The following is a 24,226-nucleotide window of genomic DNA, read 5'->3' as shown; positions in this document are numbered from 1 at the left end:
ACCTCCTCGTTGGAAGAAAATTCACGACCTTTCAAACTTTTTTGTAGTTGAGGAAAGAGATGATAGTCGGATGGAGCCAAATCTGGTGAATAAGCAGGTTATTCTAGTGATTCACACCCTAAATCACGAATTTTTTGCATGGCAACATGAGATTCGTGTGCAGGGGCGTTGTCCTGCTAAAACAAAACATCTTTGGATAGCTTTCCGCGTCTTTTCTCTTCAATGTTTTCCCGTAGAGTGGTCAGTAATGTCGAATAGTAATCTCCGTTTATTGTTCTACCCTTTTCCAAAATATCAATCATGATTACTCCATGGCAATCTCAAAAAACTGAAGCAAGAACTTTTCCAGCAGAGTTTTGGACATGAAACTTCTTAGGTCTTAGAGAACCAGAGTGTCGCCATTCCATCATTTGTTACTTTGTTTCTGGATCGTAGAAATGTACCCAAGTCTCATCCATAGTATCAATTCGGCTTAAGAAGCCTACACAGTTTTGGTCAACATTCAAACATTTGGGGATCAATTTTTCAGCAATTTTTCTCGTGTCCAAATTGACGTGAACTATATGATGAACGCGTTCTTATGAAATATTCAGTGCTTCAGATATCCGTTTCAGCCCAATTCGACGGTCTGATAAAATCATGTCATGAACTCCATACATATTTTCGGGGACTGACACAGAAACTGGCCTTCCCGATCGTTCATCATCTTCAATGGAAAATTTACCTCTTGCAGTCCAATTTTTCACTGTCGCATAAGGACATTGATCACCAAGGGTATTAATCATATCTTCGTAAATCTGCTTACCTCTTAACCCTTTTAAATAGAGTTACTTGATGATGGCTCGATACTCCAATATTTCGATTTTCACAATTTCGGTGGACATCCTCTTTCTGGACGTTCTAGCCATTCGTGTAAGACTTAAAGGGGGAAAGACTACCAGAATGTGGGGTGTTGCCAGAACACTTGAACGATAAGGAGAAGTTTCGAAAATTACAAAAGTTTCCACTTTCGTCGAAAAGATTGCAGCACTCAACAAACGTCTTTTTTTTTCAATTCCACCAGGATAGGAATTATAGCCAACGGCGAGACTTTTCGAGAATTTTTTTCCTCTGGAAATTCATAGAAGAGATAATTTCACCTCGGTAAGTTAATAACATGAAGGAATATTTGTTCTTCAATGAAAAAATGTTTCATTTATTTTTTCCGGTGGACGAATAAAAAAATTTCTGACTTTCCGAGGTGACGAACTGATTGAGTTGAATTTTAATGAAACCTCCATACAAATCAGTGGTTTCTGAGGTAAGATATTCATCTTCTCTTTTTGAACTGACCACTAAAACGGTGTAGACCACTTTACGAACAATCCTAAGTGGAAAAATGAACAGTGTTATTCATTAAACATGCAGATCGATCAATTCAAAGATGAAACAATTTCTTTTAAATAGTCCAACCAATATAAAAAGCAAATTTTTCATGTAACATAATTGAGAAAAGATATTCGTTTCCCCAGATGACAACTACCAAAATATCACTCGGTTATTTGGCGACGTTAACAGACGACAATGTGAATAAGACATCAAGACCCTACATACAACAAAGCATCTTGTTTATCTATCACAGTTACACCCCCATGATTTCGCAAGTCATCCTTGGCCCCACCCCTAGATAATCCCCTTAATCTCTATTGAAAACCTAAACAATCCACCATCCTCCCCGATACAACGCAAGAAGACAAGATGAATAGTTTCTTACCGCTCTGCCCATTAATGTCTGTAGCCTTAGCCCTCAGAACACGTCCAAACTCTCCTTCTCCTAAAGTCTTTTCAATTTGCAGCTGCGTTCTTGGAAACTCCCATTTTGGGTCGGGCTGAAACAAAAAAGATATTTTTCATAGGAGAGATTCTCAATCAGATGAAGGTAACTTTCCAAGTAAGGAAACTCGTAAAGAAAGATTCATCAGTTTTTATTTATTTAACGAAATAGATGTCAATCTTTGTGAGGAATGATTATTAAGTAAAATAGAGTGCATATAGACAGCGTGGAAAACAGCTGGAAAATAGCTGTTTGAGTTCAATCCTTCAAAATCTGAAAGGTTAAGGAATAAACAATCATTGTAGCTGTATAATTTGAAAATCAACTGTGAAGGCGAAAAATTCACGAGTGTTCTGGTTTGAAACCTGAAAGTATTACAACACAATGAACATCTACTTGTTTCCAATCAAATCATTGAGTTTTCATCTCTCAGAGAAGCTGAACTCACCTCGTACTTCTTCAATAGATTCATGATGTTCTGATCTATCAGAGAAGTGACCATGTCGAATTGAATTGGCAGATTCATATCGTTCCCATCGGTCCTGGTGTACTCAGACAGTGTAGCCATCATTTCTTGGTCTTCGAATTTCTTATGCACGTCCTTTTTAACGCTACTGAGTCGCCAGCAGAGCACTATGAAAGAAACAATGGAACCCACCACAAAAACGGCAGCTACTAGACCGATAACGCAAAAAGTACCGCATTTCGATACGTGACCTGAAAAAAAATTGAAAACGCAACATATTACATTGTAATAATACAATTTCTTTAAAATCATAAAGTACTTACCGAAAAATTCGCCTGTGGTCACATTCAGGGTTGTCGAGTTATCCATCACTTTATGAAGCGTCGTCTTTTTCTTGGTTTTAGCCCCAATTCCGCAATGGCAAGCCCCAAATGAATCACATATGCAAATTCCTGATGCTACCTCTATACCCCTGTGAGTTCTCGGGTTTCTTTCTGTCGGAAAACCCACACTTTCTGGAAACAAAATAATTTTATCACATATCTGACGAATGTGATCGAAAAAATTGAATCTGCTCAAAATTTTCATGCATTTTTTACCTGTGCAATCTTGTGGACACAAACTATGGTTCAAGTATTCTAATGAATCGCAAAAACCATCTGGACAGGTCATTACGTCAGGTGTGCAAGTTGAGTAAAAAGGAGTTTTCACAAATTTAGATGGGTTTTTGTCTCCTCTCCATTCACACCTGTGGTAACCTACGGAATCCCTGAAAATCCATCGAAATTACATCTCTTATAATTACTAATTGATGGCTTATACACTCTCGTTCTGATGAATTATACAGTTATGAACTTTCGGAATATTTAGCTGAGTAGCCCCTTTTATATTGAAGGAGTAACTTTATAGACAAACTTTTTCTACGTTTTCTTTTATTTCCCTTCGCTGGAAACACTTAAAAGATTATTTGTCCCCTCGACTTCCAAACACTTCCTTCTCGCTCAATAACAGCTTTCTCTGGAATAGTTGAACGGAAATATCTCAAATTCTCGGAATTTGAATGGTTGTGAAAACTACAGAAACTTCATTGCTATTCGTTAAAAAAACTTTCTCGGGAGACATTACAGATTGTTACTATGATTCGATAAATCTGATGAAGATGGAAGAGTTAGCCAAAATAAGATGAGGGTAAGACTCGGAATTTTCTCCTCCATTGTTATTGGTCGAAATTTCTCTTTCCTAATTTTTAATGGCTTTTCCTTGTGCTAGTCAACCACGCCGAAACTATCCTGATGAGGTAAAAGGGTCAGATTAAGAGAGTGGATACTTTTCAACATGTAATTAACCACATTTATCTTAATCTGACATGTTTGAATATGTACGAGGATATATTGAAAAATTCTTAGCCTACTATAGAACCAAACAAAATTTCAATGTCAAAATATTTTATTATTCAGCATATTCTCCTCTTGATTTGATATATTTATTACAGGGAACCTGCAACGTCTCTAGACCTTTCAAAAAAAATGTTTCTTCTTGCTCTGCAAACCAGACCTCCACACAGCTTTTATAACCTCCTCGTTGGAAGAAAACTTACGACCTTTTAAACTTTTTTGCAGTTGGGGGATGTTCCAGTAATTCAAACCCTAAATCACGAATTTTTTGGATGGCAACATGAGATTTGTGTGCAGGGGCGTTGTAAAAACAAAACACCTTTGGATAGCTTTCCGCGTCTTTTCTCTTTAATTTTTTCCCGTAGAGTGGTCAGTAATGTCGAATAGTAATCTCCAGTTATTGTTCTACCCTTATCCAAAAAATCAATCATGATTACTCCATGGCAATCCCAAAAAACTGAAGCAAGAACTTTTCCACTAGATTTTTGGACACGAAACTTCTTAGGTCTTGGAGAACCAGAGTGTCGCCATTCCATCGATTGTTGCTTTGTTTCTGCATCGTAGAAATGTTCCTAAATCTCATCCATATTAACAATTCGGTTTAAGGAGTCTACATCGTTATCAAATCGAGCCCAGATCGAGCGCGATGCTTCTACCCTTGCACGCTTTTGGTCAACACTCAAACATTCGGGGATCCATTTTGCAACAATTTTTCTCATGTCCACTGGGTCTAAGGTCACCTTGTATTTATCTGACATGCTCGAGTATACCTATCCCAAATTTCCCTCTTGGTCTCCCCAACTATCAACCATGAAGGGCCATGATTCTGGCTGTTTAGATCGAAGCACAGCCGTCTTTGGAGAAGTACTTCAGTACATCAGAAGGCTGTGGTCAAAGCCAGTGTACAAAATCTACCGATATTCTTATTCACTTCGAAGCTTAATCTACTTTAAGCTTGTTGTCGCATGCACTAACCATTTTCAATCATGTCTCCATTTTTTGATCACACAAAACTCACCTATTTTGTACAGCATTGTATCCACCAGTTCCGACAGCACAATTCGTATGGGTAGTACAGTCTTCGTGATTGTCAAACTCGGAACAAAAGTACCAGAATGAAACGTTCTCGCAATTCTTTTTGGGTTCGTTAACCAGCCTCACCTCCAATTCATCGTATTCCTGGATACCATTTCGGGTCCAGGTTATGTTCAACCTGGAAATTTAGCCAAACATGGCAATCGAATTTCTATAAGGACAACAAAAAATGATATAAAATGATCTCCGAGTTCTATGGCCTATTTCGGAGGTCGAAAGATATGGAGATTTTTTTTACAGCGAGTTTCAAACTTCAGAAGTACTCACATAATGTATTCCTTCGCCTTTCTGAGTGCTACGTAATCGTAGACATAAACTATACCTTCTGTCTGCGTGATATTGAAGACGCTCTTCATCCCTTTCCTGGCCTTAATCTTAAAATCTTTAGTTCCGTTCATGAGGGATGACCTAGGCTGTGCCACCCTGGCAAAAGGACCAGCGGTTCTGAAAAAAAGAGAAATTTTTCCATGGTAATGATCCCTAGAGCAGATAATTGCAGTTCTGAATGCGTGACATTCATTGATGTACAGGGCCACCCAATTGAACTATCTTCATACAAACAGAGAAGCCCTGTCTTTTCACAAAAACAACCCTTATCATTCGGAATATTTCGTCGTTCAATTGGGCCAACCTGTATGTGCGAATACGATATAGATACTAGCAACTATACATTCTGGAAATACCAATCAAGCCACCTCCCCTTTATCAATCCACTACACTGTTGTTAAATTCACGCTAATGGAAATTCGATAATTTAATCGGGGCAGATTCCAAACCCCAAAATTCCAGTATTTCACACTGCACATTCTATTCGGCGTAATCGGGGTCTCTTTTTAATGGGTTCGGCGTAAAGATTATTATCAGCTATGGAAGGGCTTCCTATCGCTTTTTACCTCAAAATTCTCAACTCCTGCACAGGATACAGCTTCAAGCTCCGCAAAGAACTCCTCTTCAGAGCTGCTGGGGTCGATGCAGACATGTTGTTGAAGTGGATGTGGATGGGGACTTTGACCTGTGGAAAATTGATGTTTTAGTGTGCAATTCCCAAATGGGTTTGCTGCCAGTAAGTGATCATTCCTGTCTATCAGATACAACATGATTAAATCATCGGAAAATATGCCATTTCGGCTTATATTGACAAATCATAGCAAGTAAGGCCAACAGAATGTTGAAAATACATGGGTCATACTCGAATACTTATTTCAGCGCACCTTCCCACCACTTAAAGTTACTTTGTGCTTTGTGTGAAGTTACATTTGGATTATGAGACGTAAAATTAGTATCTATACTTGTTTCAGCTCTCGTTCATTGTAGATTGTGATTCACTGATTCCACTAATTCAATAATCGATATCAAGGATATTGCAAGTGAATTACCAACCAACACTCAAGAAGTGTTAAGAGAATTAATATATTTCTGGGTCCAGAACTGTTGCCATCATTACCAAAGAAATTCTTTTCGCACATCGTTCGAAATAGAAAAAATACCACTCCTCACAAATTCACCCTAATATATTCCTGAAAAACAGTTGAAGCCATTTAATCAACGTAGTATAAACGGATCACGCGAAAGAAAACTTGATAATGACAACGCGGTCCATAATTATACGGAACTAAATACTCGGAATTAGAACAGGATTCGAATAGAGCGTTTCGCGTTAGAACCGCATCATCAGTATTCATAAATTCGGCGGGTAACAGTAAGTCGTTACATTTAATGAATTTTGAAGTTGACAAGGATCTACACCGCTCATATATTGATTTTTTTCAGAAGGGTCTTCATTTTCCTCAGCATAACAAGTTCGGAATATTTTACGTCTTGAAAATGTGGGATATCGCTAGATCCTCTTAATTTAATCGTGTTTAAATCGGAAAAAAACAAGCAGAGAATTGATTGTGAAAAAATCAGAACTGGCTAAAACTGGAATCACAACTTTTTTCGTTGATTTGTCCTGCATCTTCACTTTATTGAGCATTACTCTGATTGATAATAAAGAAAAACTACCTGTTGAGTACTAACTCACCTCTTTGCTTAAATTCCCTTCATAACTCTCATCAACCAACTTTAATTCCACTGAATATATTTGGTCCTGGAAATGAGCATCTTTTACGAATTCCAGTTCTGCAAGAAAAATTGAAATTTTGGAAAAAAAGGATTAATTTCTAGATACGTTTTTTGTGAACTATAATAGATAAGTAGATATTCATAATTCCCCTTTCAATCTCGCTTGAGTATTTTCAACTATAATGGTGGTCAATATATCCAATTTCGAAACTTTTGAGGAGTTAAATATGCTTGAATACTCACTGCAATGGATTATTGTCGTCTCGATGATACGATCATTTCGGGAAAAATCATCACAGATTGGCCTGAATATATGATTGGTATCATGAAGAACACCAAAAGTGTAATTGTTCACTGCCAAAGAATCGGCATCTTGAAATATGATACTATGCTCTATTTTATGTCCCTGAAAAAAATAATGCAATGATACAAATAACTCCAGGAATGGAAAAATGGAGTTCCAGCGTTTTTATTTTGAGTAATTGGTTGAAAAAATATTATGACCACCCCTGTACAAGAATCGTGAAATATGGTAGGTAATCAGTGAGGCATTGTAGATCGATAGAGATCCTAGGTTGTATGAAGCAGTGAAATTATGCTATAACTTCTTCTGAATGCAAATCATTATAATATATTATTCAACAAGCATATTATAATACCTATTATTCACCCAGATAACATTCACCAACCAAGATGGAGTCGAGTGTGATGAATCATCTAAGTGAATAATAGCTCAAATATGCGATTGTAAATAAATTATTTCTAAAATATCTCACTTCATTTTCGATAATATCTTCAGAAATTTCAATATCTCACAGCTCACTTTAGCAACTTCTGATATTTCAATATTGCTATGTATACAGGGTGTCTATAAACGAATGCAAAGAACTTGGGGGATGATTCTTCGATGAAAATAAGCAGGGGTAGTTTTTATAAATTTTTTTCGAAATTGACTCTCTTCCAAGATACAGCCTTTGGAAGGCGATGACGAGTTAACAGTTTTTAATTTTTTTATGGGTTCTAAAAAACACTGTTAATCACACAGTTTTTTTAGATTTCATAACTTTATTATCAGAGGTTGAAAATAACAAGCCCTCATGATTACCTTCAAAATCTTTTCGTGGGATAGATTTTGGAAAAACAAAATTCTCTTATGGTTTCCCATTGAATTCTGGAAAAAAAAAGTCTCCTGCAAAATTTCGATACAGTCGATACTTTTATCGGAATAAATAAAAACTTGCAAGCAGTTCTGATCACTGTTCATTCCATTTCATCGTATAAGTGTTCCATAGAATGACTACCTTCCGCTAAAATACATGCATCAACTCTCTGCCTCATAGACCTCTTCGTATACTACTTGTAAGTTTTTATTTATTCCGAGAAAAGTATCGACTGTATCGAAATTTTGCTGAAGAGTTTTTTTCTCCAAAATTGAATGGGAAACCATAACAGAATTCAATATTTCGAAAATCTATCTCACGAAAACAATTTTTGAAGGAAAATCATAAGGGGTTGTTATTTTCAACCCCTAATAATACAGTTATGAAATCTAAAAAAATTGTGCGAGTAACAAATACTTAGTGCTTCATATTATGTATAGTTTTATGACTAAGTATTTTTCAGAACACGTAAAAAAAATTGAAAACTGTCAACTCGTCATCGCCTTCCAAAGGCTGTATCTTGGAAGGGAGGTCGATTTCGAAAAAAAATTATGGGAACTACCCCTGCTTATTTTTATCGAGGAATCATCTCCCTAAGTCGTTTGCATTTGTTTACAGACACCCTGTATATTAATACCATTATGTTTAGAACCCATGTCTGTGGTTGTGGCCATGAAGTTCAATAGACCATTCAATAATGGTTCATAAAACCACTAGTGATTTTTGAATATCCTACTGCTCAGGATTATGCTTTTTTCTGCATGGTACCATACTGTCCGCATTATGAATCAAGTAGGTAAGATATCTGTAGGTAAATCAGTTCTTCTGTGAGCTCCCTTTGACTGCCCCATATCATCTGATTTTCTGGCTTGAATACTGTCATAATCTCAAGCGATGTAGCTCCAAGCAAAAACCGTCAGTATTCATCCACCGTTTCCTCTTGTTTCCAGGAATGATCAGGTCCTGCCCAGAGCAGTAATCTTCCGCGTTTCCGTCTGGTAGAGCAAATTTTTCTGGTTTTATTACCCTGGCAATTTCGCCTCGTAATGTTCTCATACAAATTTCATCAGCAACAACGGAAAGATCGATAATGGCATAGAAGAGTCGCGATAAAGTGACCCACACATGACTCCCTATCAGATGAACCGTGAAAGACCTTCATTCTATTTCCCGAGGGATGAATTAACGCTTTTTTATCTGGAACCCTTCCCGAAATAGTCCATATAATGACCGCTGTGAACGATGAAAGAAGTAGACCGTCGTGACATCCTGAGATTTCATGGAGGAAATATGTTACATCTTGACTACTTTTATTCTTCAAAATGGCCATATATTCATTGAAGATTGTGCAACTCACAGTTGAGAGTTGAGTTCTTAAAATTTCTGGTACTTTTATGGTATGTAATGATCATTGAGACTTTTTCACAGGGGTAAGGACCACGAAAGAAAACAACTAAATGGCAATGCCGACGTTTTTTCCCTATATTCGGAATTCTTCAAGGCTTGAGCTGGATATTGTTCAGCTATTCTACAATCACATCATACCATTAAAGAAAAATATCTCCAAACGTTATCTAATACCCTGTTCACTCACCTATTCAGAAGGATCTGATTCAGCTATTATATAAATAGATATTCTGATTGTTTTTTGGTCGTTGTTCAATTGATGTACATGATTTATTTTTCATCTAAGACAGATAATGCACATCAGATGGTTCCACAAAGTTTCGAAGTCTTGCAACGCGCGAGTTGTACAACAATTGAGACTCAAGCAACGAGGGCCCGACTCAGATGGAGCGGCTACATTCTGAGGATGCAAGACACAATACTCCCCAAAATAGCTCTGTATGGCGAATTCACAGAGGGAGCTCAGAAACCAGGAGGCCACTATAAGCGGTTTAAGGATATACTGCATCAATCCCTGAAATCAGTTAATGGCAATTATAACTGGTAACAACTAGCATTGCACAGGTCACAGTGGAGGTCTTTGGTACACAGTTATAATGGAGACTCGAGAAGGATACAGCGGTGGCCAGATCTGGTTGGTGATTATTCATGCCCAGAGTGTGGAAGGATCTGCAGGTCACGGTTGGGTCTCTTCAGTCACAGGAGGGCACACAGTCGCAATCAGCCCTAAAAATTACAAGTCTGTTCGCACCTTTATTTTTTTTTTCCTTTTTTTGTCTTTTTGTAGATTTATTCCCGATAACGGGATGCAGCAATGAAAAAAAACTACATGATGTATTTTATTGTTGCAAATCTTGAAAAAACTCTATATACAGATGGAGTTGACTTCAAGAAACCTTCAGGGGTAGTAGATAGGTTAAATTTTCAACTACGGTTGAAATTCAGGCCAGATTTCTAAGAGGCACTAACAAATCTTGAGTCTCAAATCAACAGGTTGAATACGACTTCCATCCAATTCCACACTCGAACACACGCAGTTTTCAGCAACATCAACAAATGAATTTCCCATTTCCCGCAGAACTGAAAATAGACGATCTCACTTTCTCCTCTGACGAAGACGTGGTTGCGTTATTCAAAACTTTTCCTCCTGTCAGAACAGGACGCTAATAAATCCTTTCGCTCAATTCACGTTTAAAGACGAAGGCAAACATCTGAGAGGGAAAATCGTGCCAATAAAACTTTCGCAGAGAAAGTATGAAAACCCTGGTAACTTTTCAATCCGGGGATGCTCTGATGAATGCGAAAAAGGGCGAGACACGAATAGTGCAAGTTTAAAGAAAACCTCATCGCTGAAATTAATGAAATTTCGATTTGATCATTCTAGCTACCAACAATTATTGAGCAGAATATACACAAATCGTTTTCTTTCATCCCCATCGTACCTTCCTCTTTGTCTGAACAATTCGTGGTAGAAACACGTTTTATAGTTTTACTTTACATAATCCTAAGCATTTGTAATCAACACATCCCATACACACGTACAAATGAGTTCCTGTTTATCTGCGAACCTGCGAAATACTTGATTAAGTTGTAGTATCACGTAAAGGAGCAGTAAAATTCGTGGAAGCTCTCAGTTGGGGGGTTTGACATGCGAAATTCGGTTGAAATATAGTCTGCCATTAGTTATTCGACTTACGCCATTTACCTGCTTACTTATTTTGATATCCACATCTACAGAACTTCGAAGTTCTGAGTTTGGGGTGAAGCACGACGTATTGAAGCTGAATATGCACTTTGTATGTAGGTGTAAATCGAGGAGACTATCAGGAATAACAACAAACACCTCAGCATTGCTTGGAATGAATAATCGAAGGCAAAGGTCTTGAACTCTCAAAATATAAAATGTAAAAATCAATCAATTCAATATCAAGTAATACAGGACTCATATAAAGGAAGTTACTACAGCGATAGAGTCATTTCGGTAAACTAAGCAGAATGCATCATCATAATTCGAGAAATGGAGCTGAAACAGTAACCCAGGTTGTAAAACTGATATGCTTCAATAGATAACTCAATTAAGATGTTGCTGAGACTTGCATTTTCATTATATGGCTCCTGAGAGAAGAGATATCAAGTTACTGGTATGAGAAAATATAATGAAGGGTTTTCCACTTCACACAACATCTTTACGAATTGAAATGGAAGTTAAAAACGTCACACAAGTATTCCTGATGTATTCCTCTGATTTCCGAATGAGCAGAAATACAGACCATCTTGAAATCTATGATATGAGAGCTCAGCAGCTTGACATTTTTGATCGTTTCTTTTCAGGTTAATTTCCACGCATCGTCATATTGCTATCTATCGATGATGCGATACTTCAAAACAAAGGCTTTCAACTGCTGCGAGCTCAAGATCCCAGCTTTCGTTTGGTTATAGTCTCTTATATTCGATCATAAGGTACTTGAACAAACTGAGCATCGAATGAGATGGTTCGATAAATTCTTACGAGAGGATATTTCCATAAAATAATCTAGAAAATGTAATCTAAGTTTCATGGCGGATTATATCTAGCTTTTAAAGTCTTAACAGATTGCCCCCACGTTCAAGAACAATAGTCCCTATCGTGTGCACACTAGAAAGTAATCAGCAATTCACCTACTCGCACGAAACACATGATCGCGAAAAATAAATTGCTGACTGTCGAATTAAGAACGCCCACAAGGCCCATATAAAGCGGCGATAAGTTCCCTCTTGAAGGTCAGGCTCATTTTCCAAACTTCACAAAGTTTTCCCACATCATAAACCTGTTTTACCGACCATAACAGCATTCCGTTGAAAAGCCCAAACTTGCTACACATAAAACGGTCCTAAATGAAAGGTTCGGGCTGTACGTTTTTTCATTCGACGCTTGTACCGTGTATCTAAATTAACGTTATAAATTTTCCGGTATCAACGATTGATGATAACGCGTCACGCTATGGAAAATAATTCGAATGATGAGTGGAATTGATTACTGGATCAATATGGAGCCAGGCAGATTCACAAAGAGGTGCATAGAGTGATAAATAGTTATGTCTGGCAGTCATGGATGGGTGTAGGATTCTACAGAGTGATTGAAGCTTGGTTCAATCTTGGTGGGACAGATGGCGTATAGTGATGAGGATAGAAAATATTCCTCAAGGCGATACGCCGTTTTCGCTTAAAGACAACATCCATCGGTGGAAATATTTATCACTGCACTGCTCTGATGAGGGACAATAAAGATGTCTACAGTTTGTGTACTGTTCCATATTTTCGCCATAGCTGTTTCGATAATTGCTGATATGGGTAGGCCTGTAAGAGGTGTTGGAATAATATTCAGATTTGACGGAGGCCTGTTTAACCTGAAGCGCCTCAGAGCAAAAAACCGTACGAAGTTTATCCTCAACTCAGAGTTTCTACAGGTAATGTTGGACACCTATAAACATATATTTGACAAATCTTATTCCCAGTTCTAACATCGATATTGATGGTTGTGAGGTTGAAAGGGTTGAACCCTATATATATCTTGGCCACGAAGTTCGTATCTCGAGAAATAATAATCAGACCACTGAACTGAACAGAAGACTCACTCTCGCATGGGCAGCCTATGGTAAACTAAGGGATATTTTCAAGAGTGATATTCCTATCCACCTAAAAAGAAAAGCTTTCAATAAGTGCGTGCTTCCAGTTTTAACATACGGAGCCGAAACCCTGACATTAACAAATGCAACTGCAAGAAAGCTGAAAGTGACGCAAAGAAAGATGGAGAGGTCAATGTTGGGTATAACTCTGAGGGATCACATAAGAAAGGAAGATCTAAGAAAAAGAACTGGCGTAGAAGATGTTATCACCGTTGTGGCAAGAATCAAATGGAACTGAGCAGGTCATGTCGCACGGATGAGAGGAGATCGGTGGACGAAGCGACTGTTGGAGTGGAGACCGCGAGCGGACAAGAGAAGTAGAGGAAGACCGCCTACACGCTGGACAGACGACATAAAAAGAAAATCCAATAACTGGGTTCGGACAGCACAGAACAGAAGAGAGTGGTATAGAATGGGGGAGACCTATGTCCAACAATGGACGCAAAGGGTTGCGTGATGATGATGATGATGAGATTGACAAAACCAAAATCCTGGTAAGTCCGCCAGAAAGCCTTCAAACAGATATCAGCCTGGAGGATGAAACTCTAGTACAAGTCGAGCAGTTCCAATACTTCGGAAGCTTCATGAATACTAGGGCTAACCTGGACACGGAAATACACAGCCGCATCAATTCCGCATCACGAGCATTCTGAAAGCTGAAGGACAGAGTGTTTCAAAATCACGACCTCAATCTGAAGACCAAGACAGCTGTTCACAAAGCAGTGGTCCTCCGATCGCTTCTTTACGGAAGCGAAAACTGGACGCCCTACAGGCGACATATTAAACAGCTTGAACAAACGCAACAATGTCATCTAAGACAAATAATGCACATCAGATGGTTCCACATAGTTACAAATGCAGAAGTCTTGTAGCGCGCGAGTTGTATAACAATTGAGACTGAAGTAACGAGGACCCGACTCAGATGGAGCGGCCACATTCTGAGGATGCAAGATACAAGACTCCTCGAAATAGCTCTGTATGGCGAATTCACAGAGGGAGCTCGGAAACCAGGAGGCCAGTATAAGCAGTTTAAGGATATACTGCATCAACCCCTAAAATCAGCTAATGCCAATCATAACTGGGAACAACTAGCGTTAGACACATCACAGTGGAGGTCTTTGGTACACAGTAATAATGGAGACTCGAGAAGAATGCAGCAGCCAGATCTGGTTGGTGACTATCCATACCCGGAGTGTGGAAGGATCGGTAGGTCACGGTTGAGTCTCTTCAATCACAGGAAGCCACATAGTCACAAGTAGCCCTATAAAATTATAAGTTTGATCGCACCGATAGTTTCGTTTTTGACTTTTTTTGTAGATTTATTCTCGGTAACAGGATACAGCAATGATGATGACAGTTTGTGATTAAATGTTGCAGCCTCCCTAGGAATTCTTGCGCTGATAACTAGCTCGCATTAATGGAACGACAATTCTTTGAATTGACGTCTCCGTTTTTGATAAATACTAAGTTGAGGTTTTCTTTAAATTCCAGACTCTGAGTGCTGTCCTCATAAAGCCACCTCCCAGAGAACTTTGATTCTAATCGCGGAAGATTCTCCCAGAGCAATAATAACTTTTCATGATAATTCTGCAAATACTCAGTTTTCATTTCAACCACTAACCTTTTGCACGATGTTTCTCTCCATAGCAACATTATACTCAGCTTCTTGAGGAATTGGTAAGTTGTCGTCTACATCCAGAACATCGACTGTTATATTCTTGTCTATTTCCCTTCGATTCTCTTTGCCATCCTCTATCACACAAGTAATTGAGATGGGTTCCTTGCTGGTGGGTACGTCTCTATCCAGAGGTCTCGAAGTCTGGAGTTGCCAGGGTGTTCCACGCTTCGAAGGCGGCAGCAAGGTAAATCGTTTTTGACCTGGAACAAGGCAAAAGTAGTTTAGTGTGTGCTTGGCGACGGATCTGGGAAGTTCTCGATTGATAGTGAAAAGAGTACCTATGCTTGCAAATAATACACAAAATATATAAAGTGATACAGAACACAGAATGCCTTCAATCAATTCATATAAACGTTGATTATATTCATTGAATCTCTTAGAATAAATTATTAGACATACGTTATTACTAAGACTTTTGTGTTAAACGGAAACCAGGAGGTCATAACCTCACTGTGGAGTTTGTCAAATTTCTAAGGCCAACCGACTGCTTTTGGGAAATTGAAGGAACTATAGATAGGCATGAATTTTCAGTGACATCTTCATTCAATTCCAAAACTGTGATCCCAACTAAGCCCCACACTCGTGAGGTCATCCTCGTGTAAAGCAATGATTAAAATACGTTCATCGAATTATAAATCATCGAGATTCATTGGCAATTTCGGGTAGGTTCCGCCTCTCATAAATCCACGAAACTCACCACGTTTCATTGTATAACTGAGTACATAATCCGGGCACTTCCTCACCAAGTTGGGATTTGAAAGTGTCCCCAGAACTGTCCTTGGTCTGTTCTCCTTGGTTCGATATTCCACAGATGTCCAGAAGCAGAGATCTGGCAGCATGAAATCGCAATCGGATGCATCCAGTGGTAAAGTCTCGATTTTCTTCGAAGTTGCATCATGAAGAGCTACGACAGCAGTTTTATTGTCCCGTCCTGGAAATGACATATCAATAAGGTTTTTATCGAAACGAACAGAAAAATTGTAATAGCAGTTACATTGGTCACTTTTGTGAGAGTTCAAGGAAGGGGAGTGTATTCAATGAACGGTTAAAAGTTCTCAGTGAATTCACGGGGAAATTGAATAACATTTTTCTCCGGATTCGATGGAAATCATCTCGATTTATCTTCCCAGAACGACAGAGATAATTCGTTTTTTCTATTGTGTGTACTCGTGCTTCAGGATATCCCCCTTTTAGGGATGTCTTGAAGTTCGATATCGATGGGAAATAACTGAATGCTATTTGCAACATAGGTCGACAAGGGCTCTAACCGGGAATTGTACACATACCTACATTTCCAAATTGTTTTTACGAAAATTAGTGAATTGATGTGGCCGATACTTGATATAAATCCATAATTGAAACAAAAACTGTTATAATATGATTTCCACTCAACATGAGTTATTAAGCCACTTCACTTGTTTCGTTATCACAGTAGCATCTTCAGGTGAGTGAGGGTAAACTGAATTTATTGGTACCGCAGAAAAGATATACCTAGGTATAATCGATACAATGAAGTCCACTCCAAATGATCTCAATTTGAACATTTTGTAAAATAAAAGTTCTCTTCATATATTCTCGTATAATGCGCCTTTTCTAAGTATGTAATTTGATGTTCAAAAAATAAAAAGTATATGTGAAATTCGAAAAATAGGATACTTTGACTGAATACAACTCTGTTTAAAAGAACCACAGATGTGTAGTGTCACATATTTATAGCTAGTTATTCTGAAGGTTATTTTGTTTCCTTTAAGAAAGAGTATATTCAACCATTATGTGGACAAATTGGACAAATTCTCATTATTGTACAGGGTGGGCAAAATTAGTGATACCTGAACCTCAACTTTCAAACCATAAGGGCTGAAGCCTATTAAACATTCAATAATTCAAATTTCAGATATACTTTATATTTTTCATATCCTCTGAATGAATTTGAGGAGGATATATTATATATTTTTGAAATGGAAAAAACAGTCAAAGTCCAAGGAAAAACAGAACTTTATGATATAGCTCAGTTAATGAACCTCTTGGAAATAAATCAGAGTACGCCACTGGTTTGCTATAAAAAAGTGTAAAAAAAATGACCAACAAAAAGAAGAGGAAAGCAGTTGATGTCATTACCAGTTTCTCAAAAAAATATAAATGATGTGTCATTCATTTTCCTCTATCTCTCAGGATTAAAGAGTTGAAGTTCAGATACCATCAGTTTTGCCCAGCATGTACACATAACTTCAGGTTAACTCAGTTGACATTCCCATAGAATGCCAACTTTCTATTTAATATTTCTGCTTGATCTTTTCAAAGAAATTTCGTGGGAACCAACTTCTTGGAAATAGAGAGCTGTATGATGAGGGGTATTCGTCAAAAGGCCTCTTGATCTTAAAAATTGTTAGCGTTATTTTCATGCCGGTCATGGTGAAACAGTCCTTTCGGTGAAAAATGAATAAATAAATTCCCTCCAAAAGGGAAGACAACGGAAAATTGGAATGTCAGAGTAAATAATCGCTTAATTGGAAATTAATTGAACTGGGTTGAACAGAAACGGAAGCAAGGGGTGGTGGAGTTCTGGGATATTCCATCAATGAATAGAAAAGGGGTGTCTAATGATGAAAAATGCCGAAACAAGTTGAAGACCTCCTCTGAGAAATGTTTATCTCGAAGAGGACAAAAATTCATGAATATCGTCCCCACAGTCCATTAAATATCCTTCACGATTTGAATACCGAAAGCCATCTGCATGTCGAAAGTCTTTACACTATGACAGTTCATGAATATGTTTGCGAAAGCATCCCTTCAAGAAAACCCAAAGATTACCAAGAAATATTTTCATACTGAAGAAGTAAAACATTGTATGAACAACAAACATGGCAGCGGTTCATATAATCCGCAGTATGAATAAAAACTTCTTGGTGACCGTCAAATTTTCGTGGAAATTAGTCCCTATAAATACCTACCTTCGTTATTTACATCTAGATACAAGAACGGAACGTGTCCTGACCTTTGTCGTCGTTCAAGGACATGTTCAACACGCTATGCACCCATAAACAGTTATATTTACATAAAAGTATTACAGAAAAAATAGATGATGTTTCAATGGATCCATTCATCAAAAATATGAATTAGTAGAAAGACATTTTTAGCAAAATAGTCCTGTATTTCGATTGAAAACTTTTACTCAGATAATTTTGATGGGGAGGCTTTAGATCATGAACATGACGAAACAAAAACGCCATTTATTAATCAAATCAATACATCTGGTTTAATAGCAGTAAACATTGCAATGAGAAAATCTGCAATTGATGTTGATGCTAAGACAGTGCAATAGATTCAGTACAACATGCTTTTGATAGCAAAGGATTGAACCTTTGTTGTAATATAAAGTACATACTGAAGTTCTTTATCAGCAAGTCATGATCACCAATGCATATGAAGACATTCCTGAATAAATAATACCAACAAATAAATGCTGCTTCACTTTTATTTTGACAATGATTGAGGAAAAATGACCTATTTAACTATAGAAATAGTCGAATTTTCAATAATTCTATCCAAATCTATGTCAATCATCTAATTTTACCAATAAAGAAGACGGTAATCCCTTATTTGACCAAGCAATATGAAGAATCATTTCCGGTAGTAGCATTTGAAATTCAATTCAACAAAGTCAATCCACTAATTGATGTTTCGCTACAAAATACATATGTGCAATGTGTAAAACATGAACTCGTTTCTTTCCCTCACAAGGCCTGTTTGCCTGGATATGCTCATAATTTCCATCAACGATGGATCAATCACCTTTTTGACTGTCGCTGCACCATTATAGTGTGGTTCTAATTAATTTGTTGGCCATTGGATAGATCATAAAGAGACACGGAAAATAAATCGTATAGGGGTAGTTTGTTGTTTATGGGGTGTAAAAATAAGTATAAAGATCCGATCTTAGGTTAGCTGGGTTTTTCTCCTTCCAATTATGAGAAACTGTTTGGTGAGAGACAAAAAGTAATAAAAAATTTGTTTTTTAACTCGTTCATCGAATGGTTGCCGAATAGCTATTATCTGCCATCAATGAAAATATCTGAAAATTTTGAATAATTTAAAAAATGTCCTCTTTCTGATTCCATCTACAGAAAAATACAAGTATTCAGCCGATGGAACCAGAAAATCCGATTTTAGATACATAATTTCCGTAGTTTATTTGCATAAATTGATTTTGACTTGATTTTTTCATTGCTTTGGCAGATTCAGGGAGTTTCATGATTTTGCAGCAGATTTCGGCTTAATTTCAGAGACTTCAAGCCCTTTTGAGAAATGGAAGGAGGTTTTTTGCGTGATATTTGGAGATTTCACTGATAACTATTTGTGGAAGGAGTAAACTTTCGATACACCTGATACATGAAAATGTTATCGCTTATATAGGAAAGTAACTGATAAATAATCATCATTAATACTAGATTAACATATACCATTTTCAACACATTTGGTCATTTATAGAAAATTGATAGATAATTAATTAACAATTAACTTCGCTTCAGATATGATTCGTAATAGCACTTAGTTTTTCAATTTTTGTTAGGTCCATTTTTGTATTCGACAACTCTTTAAGGATCAACGAGAAAAGAAGCCCTCCTTGAATCAGTAAAGGATATCCTCTGATCATGATTCTTGATTCCTTCAGTTTAGTAACACTTTTTTCAACTCACAGAAGAAACCAATTTTCTGCACTCCTAAGTGTAATCCGTAGCTTTCAAACAATTTTTGTTATCAGAATGCACCATATGTCCTATCATTTCGTTATCAGTAAATGACGTTCATTAAATTCAATTCGCAACAGGTATTTTATATGTAATATGTGCGAATATATGTGAAAATCTCGAAAACTCCGCAATGATAAGCATATTCTCGAATGTGTACCTACCTATTGGACAATATTGAAGGCCTGAAAATAAAAATTTAATCAAATTGTTTAGTTTTCATTATGAACGATGTTTAATATTCCAATTTCTAACAGTTTTAGCGTTCTTTGGAAGAAGAAAAATGTATGAACACCAGCCATTACAAAGTGAAACTACAGTTTCTCACCATGTACATTGAATTTCCACAAAATGAAATATTGTTGAGATTTTTTTTCGGAAACCAATTCACATCAAATAAAATATCTTAGTCATGGGGCTAAAAAGCATGGAAGTTTCAAATATTGAAAGTAGATCAAACGAAGAATTCCCGAAAGGTCATAACACTGAAACCCAATCCATTATGCGAATCTCTTATTCATTCTTATCAACCAACCTCAAACAAATTATTCATTGCTTCGTTAGAAGATCCGCATCTCGATGAATTAACATCCGATCCAAGAAAATATCGAATCATTTACCGACCCCCTGATAGACGTTGATTGATATGTTTCGAGCGATGGAAACGCGATAGAAATTGCAATTTTCCCAGAGAAATTCACGAGGATGGTTTGGGGGATAATCCGACTGGATTCGATGTTGGAGTAAATATAAATTCATCGATTAGAATCGGAGTAGAGAACGCCTCACTTTAACATGCATAATTGAGAAAATATCGATTTTATTCGTGGCCGATGATGGTTAAAGAAATCCTTTTGAATTTATGTCTTCCTCAGTTTTCATAATCAATAATTCAATTTCAGGTTCATAAGCAGCAATTTACCACTGATTAGTTACTCATTCAATGTCAAGCCAGCATTGACGTAAAAGAAAAAACCCGCAAATGTTAACACTAACATCTAATATATTCAACATAGTAAGAAACAAGTTTTGTGCATGCAATTATAAGCAATATGAATTGAACATTATGGACTGATGTCTGACCCCTCTGAATTCATCAGAACTAGCTACCACTATGAGACATCAATAGCAGTCAGAGCCATTTCTCATTCTCATTTCTCCCAATAGAGTTGTAATAGCTATGAGTTTGAGTTCTGGTATCACAGAATATTCATCATAGATATTTACGAGGATATATTGCAAAATTTTTAGCCTACTATAGAACTATAGAAAATTTGAATGTCAAATTATTTTATTACTCAACATATTCTCCTCTTAATTGGATACATTTATTACAGCGAACCTGCAACGTCTCTAGACCTTTAAAAAAAAATGTTTCTTCTTGCTCTGCAAATCAGACCTCCACAGCTTTTATTATCTCCTCGTTAGAAGGAAATTTACTACCTTTTAAACTATTTTTCAGTTGAGGACAGAGATAATAGTCGGATGGAGCCAATTCTGGTGAATAAGGGGTGTGTTCTAGTAATTCAAACCCTAAATCACGAATTTTTTGCATGGCATCATGAGATTTGTATGCAGGGGCGTTGACCTGCAAAAACAAAACACCTTTGGATAGCTTTCCGCGTCTTTTCTCTTTAACTTTTCCCGTAGAGTGGTCAGTACTGTCGAACAGTAATCTCCGGTTATTTTTCTTTCCTTATCCAAAAAATCAATCATGATTGTTACTCCATGGTAATCCCAAAAAACTGAAGCAAGAACTTTTCCATCAGATTTTTTGACACAAAACTTCTTGCTTGCAGTCTAATTTTTCACGGTCGCATACGAAGGATATTGATTACCAAGGGTATTAAGCATATCTTCGTAAATCTGCTTACCTCTTAACCCTTTTAAATACAGGTACTTGATGATGGTCTAGACTAACTAGACATCAATACATCCTCTTATGTTTGCTACATTCTATTTTGATTCGAGGACTCACTTATTATTTCGTTTTGTTTCACTCAAAACATATCCAAAATAGGTTTCAACTATTGTTTTTTAGCGTTTGATGATAGAAACAAAATGGCGTATGAACCAGGTTCGAATATCATGTAAAGAATGTTTTTTTATGTAGCTGATATCATTATGTTCATAATTCGAAATAGAAACTGTTTTGATCAGAAACATCAGTCAGAGTATGCCAAATATAAATTCAATCGTGAGACAGAGATACAGAGCTTGTGTGATCGCCATTTCAAAACAATAATAATATATCATATCAGTAAATCTTCTTCCATCAAAGTTTCCAAGGATGACAGTCAAGTGAATTCTTAATAGCTGACATTTGTTGTCCTACATTTTGTTTCAGAAATTGAATCAAGCCATTCTCACAAAAAAATATGTTGGGATGAAATCAGTGCTGTGTGGTTGCCACTTCAAGGCCCCTGTCAGACAGAGTTGCTAAAAAGTTACAAACAAAATTCATATATTCGGTATTCAAAAAAATGCTAAAACACTTTTTGCCTCAGATGAGATATCGACTGATAATATAATGTCAACTACATGCAAATGTGATAAAAGCCATTAACCCCTTTCCTTGCCAATTCGCCAAATCACCGAACAACCCTCCCAAAACCATCCCATCATCCCTAATCCGAATTAATTTCGATCGCGAGGTCAAAGAACCACATACGCGAAGGTCGGATGCCATTAAAAAATTGAACGATCTACCAGAAATCACTCACTAATCCAATAAATGAAAAAGCAGTTCCATAAATACGTCGGCAATCTGCGGCTGGGCGTCAGAGACGCCCGCGTGGGCGCAACACGACCATGCCACAGGTTTTGCGGATTACCCAAATGGAAGGCTGTCGTAAATTTGCGAAGTATCGAGAACCGGAGAAACTATACGGAAGGGGCAGTTGTAAAAAACAGGACTGAATTAACTGCATTTCCCTATAAAGTTAAATAACGGGTGGTGTTAAGACCTCCGTCCTATCGGAAAAACTTCATTATGCAAATGGTGTTTCCGATCCACTGGATAAAAACGGCGCGGTAGCCTTAAGGCTTCCTAGAACGAAATGAGATTAGGTATATTGAAACACAGGGCATACAGTGAGAAAAAAGGATCATTCTCAGAACTTAAAACATACATTACCTTTTTGATTCATTTAGCAATTAACCCTTGACCTTAACTCAATATGCGTGATCAATAAGTTGCAATATAATTTCATTTTTTAACGTTTATCTCCACATGAGGTTGCTCTGTGTTTGATACCCAATAAACACAGTTGTCTAAAAAAATTAACGCTACTTTTATTTCTCATTGAATAAATGGCAAAATTTAATTAAAAAAACTCGTTTCATAATAGATTCATACCAACGTTACCACATCACGTGGATTCTAGGTTTGTTAAACGTAATATCTACCCTCTTTGTCGCCAAAATTCTAGGGATAAATATCGATGCAAACTTGTTTCGACATAATGCTGTTGACTGTTGAGATACGAATTCTGGACGCTACAACAGTATTCTTACTCTTGTTAGCTAAGATTATTAACCATCAATCTAATCACATTCTCCAATAATCATGGTTTTGTCATCCATGGACATTTACCATCAATTAGTTTTCATTCATACTTTGTAGACAACACAAGCACCCATAACAAGTCAGGACTTGACCCAGGGCTGCACTGAACAATGTTTCAGTATGAGGTACGATCAGATTCAAGTTTGAATAAATTTCGATTGGAATAAAAAATACCATGAGTAAGTGACATAGAAAACCAAACACCTACTATTAATGAATTTATCAAAGGAATTTCTAAGAATATAAAAGTTACGATACACAAAGAATAGATTTTTCAGCTACTTTCAATTGTTCATCATGCCCAGAGTGAGAAAATGGGAATATGCTGAATGTGCATGGTAGGGGTCTTACACGTTATCAATTTTTTTTTTCTACGGTTGGAATTTTCTCCAATTTTTATTGATAACTAACCTATCCAAGTATACAAAAATTGTTGTGATATAAATTCATTAATACCTGATGTTCTGTTTTCTGTGTCACTTAGTATATTTTATCCACACTGAAGTATAGAGGTGATGTAAGTTGTAATATCTAAATAGATTTTCATGTAAACTGATGAAATACATTCGTATAAGTTCAAGTTCCAAGAAACGAGTTTTTAATGTGTCGCGCCCTGTGATGGTTGCGTAGGCGTAGCAATACTAATTATCCAGTTTAATTAGTCGTTTTCGGAAATTGTACTATGGCTGTTAATTCAGAAAACTTCCCCCGAGACAAATTAGTCAAATTGCTGACCGAAATACATTAAAATGCCTACGATGGCAAGCGAGAATATATTCATCATTTTCATAGCAGTTTTATGTCATCAGATATCCAGATATTTATCGAGAAGGTTATTAGTCAAATGGTTAAAAATTTTGCATAATCACTAACGAAAGTAATTTTACGAAAATTGGCTATAGGCGTTTCTTTAAAAATTCTAAGCATCGGAGTCCATCAGTTTTATTGCATTACGCTGAATATTTCCTGTTTCGCAAGTTATCATCAGAAAAATCTGAAATACTGGGTATATTTAATGAACTCATATCATTAATAATATACTTGCAGGGTCTTTACAAATTATTTCAACATCGTAGTGGGGTTGATGTGTTCTTGGCCTCTACATACTGACAAATATCATGGAACTTCGAAACTGAGAGTCATTTAATTTAATCTGATATAAATTCTT

General features: G+C 36.9%; 1 protein-coding gene across 1 annotated transcript in view; it reads right to left on the bottom strand.

Moving 5' to 3' along the window:
* Nucleotides 1-24,226, bottom strand: part of LOC123313451 (proto-oncogene tyrosine-protein kinase receptor Ret) — a 45,666-nt gene that overhangs the window by 5,006 nt on the left and 16,434 nt on the right. The window contains exons 2-12 of the mRNA XM_044898336.1: nucleotides 15,440-15,673; nucleotides 14,686-14,942; nucleotides 7,076-7,238; nucleotides 6,792-6,889; nucleotides 5,662-5,780; nucleotides 5,036-5,212; nucleotides 4,692-4,886; nucleotides 2,879-3,048; nucleotides 2,603-2,794; nucleotides 2,262-2,530; nucleotides 1,754-1,868 (exon numbers count right to left, since the gene is read on the bottom strand). Coding sequence (XP_044754271.1) covers nucleotides 1,754-1,868; nucleotides 2,262-2,530; nucleotides 2,603-2,794; nucleotides 2,879-3,048; nucleotides 4,692-4,886; nucleotides 5,036-5,212; nucleotides 5,662-5,780; nucleotides 6,792-6,889; nucleotides 7,076-7,238; nucleotides 14,686-14,942; nucleotides 15,440-15,673 — 1,989 coding nt within the window. The remainder of the gene's footprint in view (nucleotides 1-1,753; nucleotides 1,869-2,261; nucleotides 2,531-2,602; nucleotides 2,795-2,878; nucleotides 3,049-4,691; nucleotides 4,887-5,035; nucleotides 5,213-5,661; nucleotides 5,781-6,791; nucleotides 6,890-7,075; nucleotides 7,239-14,685; nucleotides 14,943-15,439; nucleotides 15,674-24,226) is intronic.

This window comes from Coccinella septempunctata, chromosome 5, assembly GCF_907165205.1.
Source record: "Coccinella septempunctata chromosome 5, icCocSept1.1, whole genome shotgun sequence".
In the NCBI taxonomy this organism is placed as follows: Eukaryota; Metazoa; Arthropoda; class Insecta; order Coleoptera; family Coccinellidae; genus Coccinella; species Coccinella septempunctata.
Note: the sequence above shows the minus strand (reverse complement) of the source record. Positions and strands in the feature narration are given on the sequence as shown.